The sequence below is a fragment of the Cuculus canorus genome, chromosome 5 (assembly GCF_017976375.1).
Source record: "Cuculus canorus isolate bCucCan1 chromosome 5, bCucCan1.pri, whole genome shotgun sequence".
In the NCBI taxonomy this organism is placed as follows: Eukaryota; Metazoa; Chordata; class Aves; order Cuculiformes; family Cuculidae; genus Cuculus; species Cuculus canorus.
The window spans coordinates 56,201,262-56,213,441 of record NC_071405.1 but is presented as its reverse complement, the minus strand read 5'-3'; the positions used below and the strand labels follow the sequence as shown (position 1 = coordinate 56,213,441).

Sequence of the window (12,180 nt, the reverse complement as noted above, 5' to 3'; positions counted from 1 at the left end):
CTTTCATCTTGACTGTTATGGAAACATTTTTATCATATATTTAGATAGTCACTAGGTGACTTTTATTTTTAAGGTGGGAACAGGGAGCAAGGGTAGTTTCATACCAGCAGAACTGAGGTTCATATCCTGAGCCTTCTGTGCAGAGCGAGTTCTTTCATTTGTGATCCAGAAAGACTTTTAATAGTGGGGAACTTTCTCTGCTACTGCCTGTGTTGTCCCAGAAAGCTTTGGTTGCCTTACAGTCTGAGAAAGCATTGTCCAGCACTAAATTTGTACAAAGGGCTAAACTCTGCAGGTGGCTACTCCTACAAAACTGAGAGAAACATTTGGTTTAAATGTAAGTAGAAAGATGAGAATTATTAACACTGTAAAATACAATGCAAACAGAACTGCAGAAGAAAGTAATGAAACAATGACTGTTTCCCTTAGGGAGTTTGGGGGAGAAGTTTATATTTTTCTGACATTTGACAGGATTTTTAGTTGTTTCATATATCCTCTCCCAGTTCTTTTCTTCTTGCTCTAAGTTCCTGGTTGGTGTATTTCTTGGTTAGCAGTACTGTTTTTTTGGTTCTGAATTTAAACCTTGCCTTAGACTTAATATGGCTGCTTAGGTCACTGTAGAATCCACCAAGGTGCCTTTGACACTTGAAGCAGTGAGTGTTAAGCAGCCAAGCTGGGGATCCTTATGATGACAAATGCTCCCTACTGGAGGGTTATTCTGAAGAAGAGAACATGGTATTATGTATGAACAAGGCAAATCCCTTATCATTTTTTCTTCAGTTTCACTGTCTTTGACACTTTAGAGCAGTAATAAAGCATATAAGGGCAACCTCCTTTATTACTCTGTATAGCTGATGGGGCCAGAACCCAATGCTGAACAGCTCTCTGGAGGTGGAAATGTAGGCCTGTAGAATGAGGCATGTCAAGACGGTTATGTCCCCAGACAGAAGTAGTAATAGTGCTTCAGAAGCTTTGACACTGTAGTGTTGATGATAGTACATGTGAAGTCAAATGATGCAGCCATCTTCCACAGAGTTATTTTTGGTTAGTCATTGTCTTTGGATCATGTAGTGTTAAGAAAAGCAAACCTTTTAATGTTCATAGTACCTCCTTTTTTAATACCTCTCCTGTGCAATGGAATTTTAGTCTTGGCATTCAGTTAGTATACCTCTACTGATGGGCAGCCAGCCCCTGCTGCGTTTTGAACTAATGAGCTCAGCTATTTCTAATATCTACTTCTTGGTTCTGCTGTTGGCAGCAGTAACATCAACTGTAACGAAGTCTGCATGCCAGCTTCAATTTGAATGCCTCTTTCAGCATTTTAGAAGAATTGGTTTAAGAAGGAATGAAACTTGTAGAGCTATGGAGTTTTAATGGGTGGCATTTTCCATCCTCAAAGATCTACAAGAACAACACAATTGTAGTCTATGGAATGGCTTTGTACAGTTGTATTTCCATTGGAGCTCAGCTCTGAAGATATGGCTGTTTGTAAACTATTTTTAATGTCTCCTCATGTGATGATCTCCTAGCAGAGTAGAATGTTTCCAGAGATGGTAGTCCCCCTTCATATACCTGCCTTGCTTACGATAATACTGTCTAATGCACATGGCTGTGATTCAGGTGAGACTGTGGTGTTGACTAGACAATGAGGAAAGAGTAAGTGGATTGACATAAGCTTGGTTATGTCTCTTTTGCTGTGTGTATGGATGTAAAGGGAATTGATGGTTTTCACATAGGAGACAGCATTCAGGGTGTTTCAAAGCTGTCTTTGGTAAGATTCTATATCCAATTTCTGCAGTCTCTGGCATGTACAGAAGGTTTTGTCTTATTGGGGAGAATGAGTGATGGGAGGAGAAAATGTGTTTTATCATCTTGCCAGTTAGAAAGCTTATCGGCTGACTTGGAGACTCCACTTAATGTAGGTGTACTGCTTTTCAGCAGTAGCACTGTGAAAGGAAAGAGCAAAGTACTTTGAATCCTTGAGAGAAAGAAAGCATAAGGAGGTGCTTAAGAGAGAGTTCTGGATGAGTTTGTTAGGTGCTAAAGCCAAAATTTAAGGGCTTTGGATTTAAAGGGAAGCCCTTCATAGCTATCAGGCTACTGATGGAAACTCAACGGAGAATTTGTACTTAATCAAAGAGATTATTTGTTTAAGAAAGCTTCGGTAAAATATGCTTGTAGTTAATGTGTTATCTCCACATTGCATAGCAGAGACTCATGTGAGATGCTTATTTGATATCAAGACCCTTCTGCCTTTTGAAACAAGAAGTGTTATGATGTTCATTACAGCATAGTTAAAGGTATTACTGCAATATTGGCAAACTCACATTAGTAGAAATGACGTAAGGAAGAATTTCTTTACCATGAGGGTGGTGAGGCACTGGCACAGGTTGCCCAGGGAAGCTGTGGATGCCCCAACCCTGAAGGTGTTCAAGGCCAGGTTGGATGGGGCCTTGGGCAGCCTGATCTAGTGGGATGTCCCTGCCCATGGCAGGGGGGTTGGAACTATATGTTCTTTAAGGTCCCTTCCAACCCAAAATATTCTATGATTCTATGAAATTTTGAGACAAATTGAAAGGAAGGGTTTGCAGTGTTATTGAGCAGTGATAGGCCCCAGAAAGGTTCTAGTGGAATTGCGAGGAAGGAACTAAGTATTGGTGGCGAGCAAGAATACTTTGGATTACACAGCTGGATCTAATTAGGTAAATGTCAATCTTCTAACACTTCAAGAGCTCAGAACTGATGGCCCCACAGCTTGCCCATTCTGTCGGCAGTGCTCCAAGCTCTTGTAAATGGGGAAGAAGCTTTCCTAGGGTGACTGCAAAGCTAGTCAAGGGGGAAAATAGGCTCAAGAAAATATTGTTTTATAGCCACTTTCCGTATGTGGCAAAGCTTCCCATCTGAGTGCACAGAACTCTACAAACCCTGGAACTGACTTTCAGTGGTTTGTATGGTTAAGGGTAAGAAAGCACGTACCTCAGTCTCTTCCACGGTTCAAGAGAATCAGGGCAAAGAGGGTTTGCTCTATATCATGAAGAACACATGCAATGGTTTTAAGCATTTGACATGACAGCGTTTGTGTAAGAAAAGGAATCACTCTTCCCAGAAATCTTGCTTGATTTACTGTCCTTTGAAGTATTCACCTGACATTACTTTAACCTTTCTGCTTTCCCGAGAGCTTCATTTGATGAAAACATCCCATTACAATGGAATAACTGACTTCTTGCAGTGTAGTAACAGCACAAAGCTGTAATCCTGCTACACTTGCTAGGGGAGAACAGCAGCCTCAATATCAATATAACAAACTAAAGTTGGAGGTATGGTTAATCAAAGAAGTCTGACTTGGCATAAGTTATACAGGAGGATGTTTTGAGTTTGTTTTTAAGTTATGTAGAATAAGCAAAGGACTCCCTAAACCAGAAAGACTGGATCAGGTTATTAAACAATACAATTTACTGAAGACAAGATTCTACCTTTTATGTCAATGGAAATTTTGCTGTCATTTTCTTTGGTACAAGAAGTTTATTGCCTGACTATGCAAACATCTGGATTTTCTTTCTGCTTCAACATGTATAGTAGCAAAGCTAAAGAGGAGAAATAGTCCAAGTTAAACATGCCTTCTCTTGTCAATGTGTTTGACAAATTAAATTTAATCTCAAGTTTGTTCTAGGCTTGCATGTCATCTTGGCTGCAAGAATAATCTCAGTAGGAGAGTGAGCTTTGACAGAAGCTTAAGTAATGTTATTTCAAAGCAATTAAATTAGTCTCTACCTTAATATTGCCAAACTTACTAGAAAGGTTTAGAAGTTGTGCATTAGAAATGTGAGACGTGAGCTGAAATTTGTTTTGTATTTTAGAGTTTTGGTTTCCTCCTCGGTTCAGTTGATTGGTATACTGATCTGTGGTACAACTTAGCAGATGCTTAAATAAACCTGATGTTTATAAAATCAAAGTCACTTTTTATAAAGGTGATACAGGCAGATGGATAAAAACATCTGTGGAAGAAAGGATTATTTTAAAATCTGAAATTAGCTTCTTGTCCTTGATGTCTGACACTTTCCTTCTGTCAACTGTAGTTAAGCACTTGTATAAGCTTGCACCTCAAAAGGAAAAAGGAGAGAAAATTTTAAAAGTTCACTCTCTGACTGCAGTGGCTTTTTCTTTTTCTGTTAAAAAGAAAACCACAACAACAAAAATCCCAGTAGAGCTTCTGTAGGATGAGGTCAGAGCCTAAGGGTTTCTCTTGAACCATTTGGTTCTTCAAATACGCCATTAAGCAACTTCTTTGCGTCTAGCATCTCAACTCCTAAAAGCAAAGCACAGCTGCTGCATCATGTTTGGGGATCAGTTTGTGAAGTAAACTGAAGTATTACTTCCTGGCTAGAAGTCATCTAGCAGATGAAGCTCAGTACTTGAGTGCTCTCCTTCATTGTAGTGGCTTACACAAAACAGATTGAGAGAGGACAGTAGGGGGGAAGGGAGAATCACTGTAGAAAAATGGGGTTTCTAGCCTGTAAGGGCAGAAAACTGTCTTGAATTCAACTCCTACAAATAAATTCAGAATTTGCCTGCTTTGTGATGTGATTCCATATGTTTGCCTAGCCTCCACCATTCTCAAGAACAAGCTGCGTGCTTTGAACCTGTTTGTGTTTGCACAGCTGGGGGGCAAGGGGTTGAAACATAAGTGGTGCTTTAACTTAGGCTAGACTCTTCATTTTGCAGGTGGGATGACTGGAGGAATAAAAGTATTGGTGTCCTTCTCCCTTGTCCCTCCTGTCTGGGGAAAGTGCTGTGTCCTTCTAAAATTTGTTGAGAAAATCTTAAGTCTAAGGTATACAACTGTGGGATGCTAGAAAACACCCCACAAGGGCTGGAACTTATTAAGATTCAGGACTCTGAGAAACTTTGGTTTAAAAACATGTTCTGAAACCCAAGTCATCTAGATGTGAATGAAGTACAAACTTGTGAGCATTTCCAAAGAGGGAATATTAAAATAAATCTCATCCTCCTCCTGCCCTAAAACACACGACAAATTTCCCAAGAAGCTTGCTTCAAAAGCTTTTTTTCACAAGATACATTCTAAAGCTGCAGAGGCCCTTTCAGGACAGAGGCTGAACACCTTGGTCAGCTGTTGGGTGTTGTGGTGGTTCTGGCTGGTTGATATCTTTCTGCATGTGGAAGACTGCAGCCCTGGAAGTCCCATCTCTGTCAGAGTTTATAAGGCTTTCAAGTTTTCTTTTTTTCTAAAATTTCTATTTTTCATCTCTGGCTTAAAGCAGCATCTTTGACACCTTTGAGGTCTGCTAGTCTTCTAGTTCTATGGCAGGAAACTTGGCTGAAGGCCCAAACCCGTGGTTTAAGTGGAATCTTTGCACCCTGTAGGCAACCTGCCATGGGGCTGAGAGTCTAGCCATGATTAAAACTGGGACTTGGCTTCCGTTCTGCCTCCAGTATGGCTGGTTGTACCAGTTTGGAGCCTGAAACCAAGGCATAAATCTGTGAGGTTAAAACTAGGAAATATGAAATCATGCCTTCCAACAGCAACAAAATCATCCAGAAGTATATAGTCCCCTCTAATGTATAAAATGGTATGGTTTTCCTGGGGAGTTCTCCCTGGGAAAGGCTTGCTTATTTGTACTTAAGACCAGTGTGTTGCTTAGACAATGGGTGGGTGAGCTGTGCTATGTGAGCATGCCTAGATTGATCTCTTTTTCTGAAGATGTATTCTAAGTGTCTTGAAACTTGAAGTCTGCCAGAACACGAGTAAAGCATAGCATGTGCTATTTTCTCAATCTCTTTACTTTTGTTAGGCAGCAGCCTGCAGTACTAATTAGAAGAGAAGCTGCTAAACAGCAGAGGTACCTCTGTATTGATTCGTAGGGTCTTGTAGATTTATTTCTTAATAGACTTCCACTTTCTCACATTCATGTCACTTGTATCCCTTGCTCCCTTTTCCCTGAAGCCAAGCTAAAGCACGTTACTATGGCCCTGAAATGCCTTGGCCATTTCTTGTTATCCCCATCACAAAGGGCCATGCTGTTTGTGCTTATAATGTACCCAGATGGTGAATAGAATGAGTGACCACCAACCTCATTTTCACTTGTGGGGTCAGACCTTTCTCTGCTAAATAACACAAGTGTTCCCAGCTGCTGTGCAGCTGCAAGGAGTCTGCTTTCCTTCACAGGCATTAAAAAGCCTTTAATCAGTGTTTGTTGTTTGTCAGCAGTGGTGTTGAGGTGTGGAGAAAAAGAACAGATATGCTTTGTTGGTGAAGTTAACTTCATTCTGACCTCTTATCTTTCCTTTTTCTTTTCAAGTCTGGAGAAGCAGAAAGTAGTTTGGGAAGTGGTTTCTGCAAGCACCTGTGTAAATGTATTTGCTAAAGGAGGAGGTTTATGTCCTTATACAGATACAGCATTTGACATAAGATGCTCTGAGAGCTTCATTGAACTGGAAGCTCTTTAGGGCTGGGACTCAAACTGACCAGTGTAGGAACTGTGCAGGCTCCCTTTATATAAGCAAATTCTATGAAAATATACATACTGTTGCCTAACACTGGTATTATTTTTGCTTATTTTAGTATTAAGCCTACATTTAAGGGATGCCATTTGCAATCTGATCCATTTTAGCATTTCCTTGGAAAATAGATTATTCCTGATAGCTTTTGTGATTTTTTTTTTTAAAGAAGGTTTTTATGGGTTTTGCTCTTTAGTTTTGATTTTAATAGTTCTTCCTTCATGCAGGAAAAGGGAGGAAAGAAAAGGGCTGATAAGCCAGTGACACGCCCCCAGTCCCATTTGTTTTGAAAGCTGAAGCAAATGGGAACAGAGGTATCAAAGAAACTTCGAGAAATCTCAGAGCTAAGATGATTTCCCCTCTTTTTTCTAGAAGAAGTTTGGAAACCTGCTGATGCTGTGCATGTTTTTGCAGGGTTAGTTCTTCCCCCCCAAGTCCAGATCTGTTTGCGATGTATGTCTCTGTGTACAGCACCAAGCATAGCTCTGTTCATGTTGATTCTGTTGTTTGCAAAGACTTTGTGCAGGCATCCTGAGGCTGTTAGAAGTACTAGCTTTCATTTGAGTTTCAAGAGTGATAATAGGACATCTGCTGTTAGGGTGGAATCTTGCCATGCTTCCCTTGATTTGAAAGGACCATAGAATGGTATTGCTTCCTCGACCATATCTGGGGAGGGTCTGTAGCCAGAAGTGGGAATAAAGAACTGGGAGTTATAGTTGTAGCTGTTAAAATGGTAGATTCAACTGTTCTCCCAACAGGCAGACACATTTTGGCATTCACCCAGTATTTTTCTTCAAGTGGCTGAGGCTTCTTTCAAAGAAGGGCAGTTGCCATTCTTGGAGAGGCAAAATGTGAGAAAGAAAACTCCGTGCTGGGCAGGAGGGGCTGGACACTCAAACCAGTATGTTAATTGTCTCTGGCTGGTCTGTGGTGGTGATCACTTTTGTAGCAAGAATGCTTACCAGCTAGAAACAAGACAAAGAATCACCTTTACACATTCTGAAAGCTGGTAGGGCTGCCAAGCAAACCCGAAGGCTCTAAACTACAGTGTCCTACTGTAAAGGGAAGTTTTTCAAGGCCTTCAGTACCATCTCAAGGAGATCCATCCTGCCTTTCTGGCAGTGCTGTCTGATCACATGAGAAGAACCCTGATCAGACAGGCATGATCCTGGATCCTTGTGGAAATTAATGCAGACTTTACAATTATAATCTAGCCAAATGAAACAAGCACCATCTTGTGCAACTATGTAAACCATAAACTTTTTTTGGCAAGGCAGGTGTGGCATCTTCAGTGTCTGGAAAGCACCTAACATGCTGTGTGGGCTCCTTACTGTAATCCAAATTACAAATCCTAAAAATGCTTTGATTTTTTTTTTTTTTTTTTTCATTTATAGAGCGGTTCTTGGCTTAATTTGGGTAGGCAAGAACTTCATAGACTGCATTGGGGTGCTCTGCATGTTTCCTCAGGCCCTCATAATTAATCAATGCTGAGCTGTTCTTCCCCATCACTCTGCGAGGAGGCACCAGAGGAAAGCTGTTCCATAGCCTTAGTTTTAGCTTGTTTGTGTCAGCCCTGGAAAGGACTTTCTGTACTTCAGAGCTGCTCTTTATGGGAGGAGGGGTGTTCCTGGCGTGCAAGGCTCCTTTACACTAAGTGTTTTGATACAGGCTGCAGAAGGCTTAGGTGAGTTTTTGTGATGCAAAATGAATTTTCAGTAAGTTCGTAATATGTTTTGACACATGGACCCAGTATTCTAGGGTTTTTTTTTTTTTGATGCACCTCTGGTCCATGGAACTCTCCTTCTGGCACAAGGAATTTGCAAAAAGTTTCATGCCAGTACCTCAAGCCCTCAAAGTTATGATAAATGGCACATGCGTGCATTCCTTCTAAACCAGAATGGCTTCTGTGTTTAACTGAATATATAATCGCTGTATGTGCACCATACTGTGCTATCGGACAGCTCTGCTTTTAAAGGCTGTTTATACAGACAGCTGAAAAGCCTTGAGTCTTTCAGGGTCCCTGACATCACATGCTGGAATGAAGTTTCAGCATCTTCAGTCTGCTGCTTTTTGCTGTATGTTTATAGTCTCTGGTGATCTTTGCACCTTGGGGGCTACAGAAGGATATTACTGTAGCCAGAGCAATTCCAAGCTAACTTGTCATGTCCAACCCCTGACAAAGAATTAGGTAAAAATCTGGTACAGCTTTACAGTGTTATTATAGTCTAGTCCAGGTCTCTATAAACCATTTAAAATTGCCTTCAGGTTTAAATTTTCCAGTTTCCCACTTGGAACAGGTGTTGCCAGATTGTAGAAAGTGTGGCAGAAAAGGAACAAAATCACTTTAAAAACTCAGTGCTGTTACGAATTTTGGCAGGTCTCTGACAGATGAGATTTTGAGAAGAAATTACTCCACCCAAATTAAAACAAGTGCAGACCTTGCTTACTTCTCCCAGCTGTCATGTTTAAATAGGGTTTTTAGTAATGCATGGGTCTTCAAAAGATCCAACAGTACAAAGTTAATGTATTTTTATATGAAAATATGCAACTTCTCAGTTGTTTTTCATCTTACTTCATCGAGGAGAGAAAGGGGGTGAAGAATTTTTTTTAATGTCAAAAAAACAAATTTCAGAGATGCATGTTCTTGAAGTGGTTAAAACCAACCCAAACTAGGCTTCAGGCAATGTTTTTTCAACAGCTTTAACCTCAAAGCATACAGCAGACAGCTTTGTAGGCAACTGTAACACTAAGGTGATTATGGCAATGACTCACACTTCCCTGTAAAGGCATCCAGCTATCAACACACTTGGAGAGCTGTGGCTTTGTGCATGCAGGCAGGGTGTCAGTCAGTGCCCACGTGCCAGCCAGCTCCAAACTGCTGAGCTCATAACTGCTTTGACAGCACACTGGGATGTTGGTGTATTAGAGAGCAACTCTGGTCCCCCCCTAGGCTTGCAAGAGGCTTAAGAGATGAGAGCTTGGGAAGGGGAAGTGCGAGGCAGGTTTAACTTCCGTTTTCTTTGCTTAATCCTCATGAGACTTGTTTCAAGAGTTCCCTGAAATCTTCCCGTGAGCAGGTGGTTGGATTTGGATAATAGTGGTTAGTCAGACCTTTAAGTGGGGTAGCGTGGGAAGCAGAAAAGGCTGCTACTATCATATCCTGGTGAAACTCTTCTGATGGTTCTGGAAAGAAAACTGGCAGTTAGGGTCCATGGGAAGGCAGTATGAACTTGGGAAAGAGACTTGGGTATCCCTATTTGCAGCTCAGAGTACAGTGTGAGGGTATAACATTATTGCGAGATGTTGGGATTTGCAGGGAACAAGAGGACAGAAGATGGGGACTCATTCATGTGCATTGTAGGCTTTCTCATTAAGATTAGACAGAAACCAGACTGTCTTCAGAGAAGGGAAACAGGAGTGATTGGTACGGAGGATGTCTGGGTGAGGAACTGGGCATCTGGGGTTGTTCACATTGAAAGACTGAACAGGAAAGAGTGCCACGTTTATATAAAACAAGCTGCATCAGGACTAAATGCTTGAAAATATATTGAGAAAGATGACAAATTCAGACTTCTGAAAGGAAATGGCTTTTCACATAGTGTACAATTAGGTGGTGGGATGTGTGGAATGGAATTGCCAGCTGAGCAGGATGTCATCAAGAAGAAACAAAGCTTGGCTTTGAGAGTGCCCAGGTATGCTGTTGCAGGTGGTATCCACAGATGACATAAGTAATGCTTCAAAAAAGCTAAATAACTGGTGATAGAGATCTGGTCACATCTATGGTTCAACTACCAAGGCTGATCTTGATAAGTTACCTGGGTTCCTTCATCCTTGGTGATAAGTTTCTTGCACCTCTGACTAAAATTGTCCAATGCCAGATATTGTTTGTGGAAGAGCACTGGGCAAGCCGGGCTGTTGTGACTCAGTGTTGCCCTTCCCGTGTGGGTTGTTTGGCTTTGCACATCTTATGTTTTCAGAGGTGAGGCAGGGTGAGTAATGTTTCCGTTCCATTAAAGAAAATAGAATGGCAAAGGCTTTTTTTTGTAAAGATGTGCGTGTTTCATTTTAAGTTCCCTTCAGGCAAAGTCAGCTTAAACTGCATTATCGACTGTATTGCTATTGTAGTAAAAACAAAATACACTGTGCTGTGTTTTGGGAAACCAAACAAAACCAATGTTTTTTTTTTTCCTCTCTCCCTCCTTTTTTCACTTCTTTCAGTTTTTAATAAGTGATCGTGACAGAGACCCTCAGTGTAACCTGCATTGCTCAAGGTCCCAGTCCAAACCTCTCTGTGCCTCCGATGGCAGAACATACGAGTCAATGTGTGACTACCAGAGAGCCAAATGCCGCGAGTCAAGTCTGAGCGTGACACACCGTGGCCGGTGCAAAGGTAGGTGAATTTCAAATGCCTTTGAGGTCAGGAATGGGAGTCTTACCTTATAAGAAACTGGATTCTTAGACCCTTGAGTTTAGTACCATAGTCTGTGAGTAACCTGATCGAAATTGTGCATTCATGTGAGTGTGGGTATCGGAGTCTCGGTTTAGGTGGCAGGAGTAAGAAACAACTGAATTATCAAAAGAAAGCAAAGAGGTCACAGACATCACTGAAAAAGGGTTGTAATATGCGTCTGCAGAGCAGAAGGAGCTGGTCCCATGGAAATGCAAAATCAAATCCTGGATGAAGAAATCTTCCTTGCTACCTGTGCCTGTGAGGAACTGAGATACCTTTTGAGTGATAGGAATGCGGAGTGGGGAAGAATTTGCAGTGCACATTAGCTGTCTAGTCCCTTTTCAGACATACACAGCCTTTCTGTGTTGAGCTAATTAGGAAGACAATACATGCAAGGCTTTACATGGCCTCTTTTTTTTTTGCCCGCCTAGTGCTATACATCTACTTAAAAGTGATACTGCTCTCTTAGTTCAGCTCTTCTTCAGCGTAATCTAGAGATGAAGTTGCAACTTTAAACAATATTGGGGTCTTGTCACACAAATGGTTTGCTTCTGCAGTGAAGTGAAAAATCAAGTTGAGTGCCTTTCCTGAGAGCACAATTGACTCAGAGGGCAGATGGCACAGATGTTTTTAGCAATTGGTTAAAGTGACAGGAGAAACTCATTAAAATCCCTGTGGAAGGATAAATAGGCATACAATTAAACCTGACTTGAGTTTATGAAAGCTTTTCTACTGTTACAAAAATCTGTCAGAATTACTACAGGCAGTTGGCCAGGTTTGTATCTTGTACTTGCAAAAAGGAAGGTATCACTAGCAGTGTTTGAGCACCTTCTACTGCTGCAGTAGGGCACCTGATTTATCCTGAACTGCTTTCATTCTTTCTGCATGTCAGAGATGCTCTATAGTGGAACTGCTGTACAACTGGAAGCGTTCCCATGGGCCATTGAGCCCAGTCACATGCAATTGCTTTAGATAACAAATCCAAGAAATTATCCTTATGAAATGAGCAATTTTTACTTGTGCTTCCTTTTCTGAGTGGGGAAACACCCAGGTAACTAAAATAAGGAAAAGTGTATTGTAGACAGCAAGGCATAGTTCTGCACCTTAGGTTACCATTGGTTTTCAGTTTCATATGTCGATAACTTGAACTGCGCTTGTGCCAAGGCAAGCAGAATGGTTTCCATAGTGAGAACAGAACCTTTTTGATTCAGCTT

The 12,180-nt window shown here is 41.2% G+C and overlaps 1 protein-coding gene across 5 annotated transcripts in view; it reads left to right on the top strand.

Moving 5' to 3' along the window:
• The window catches only part of SMOC1 (SPARC related modular calcium binding 1), a 131,490-nt gene that overhangs the window by 33,679 nt on the left and 85,631 nt on the right, over nt 1–12,180 (top strand). For all 5 annotated transcript variants that reach the window (XM_054068665.1, XM_054068668.1, XM_054068664.1 and 2 more), the window contains exon 2: nt 10,735–10,906. In XM_054068665.1, coding sequence (XP_053924640.1) covers nt 10,735–10,906 — 172 coding nt within the window. The remainder of the gene's footprint in view (nt 1–10,734; nt 10,907–12,180) is intronic.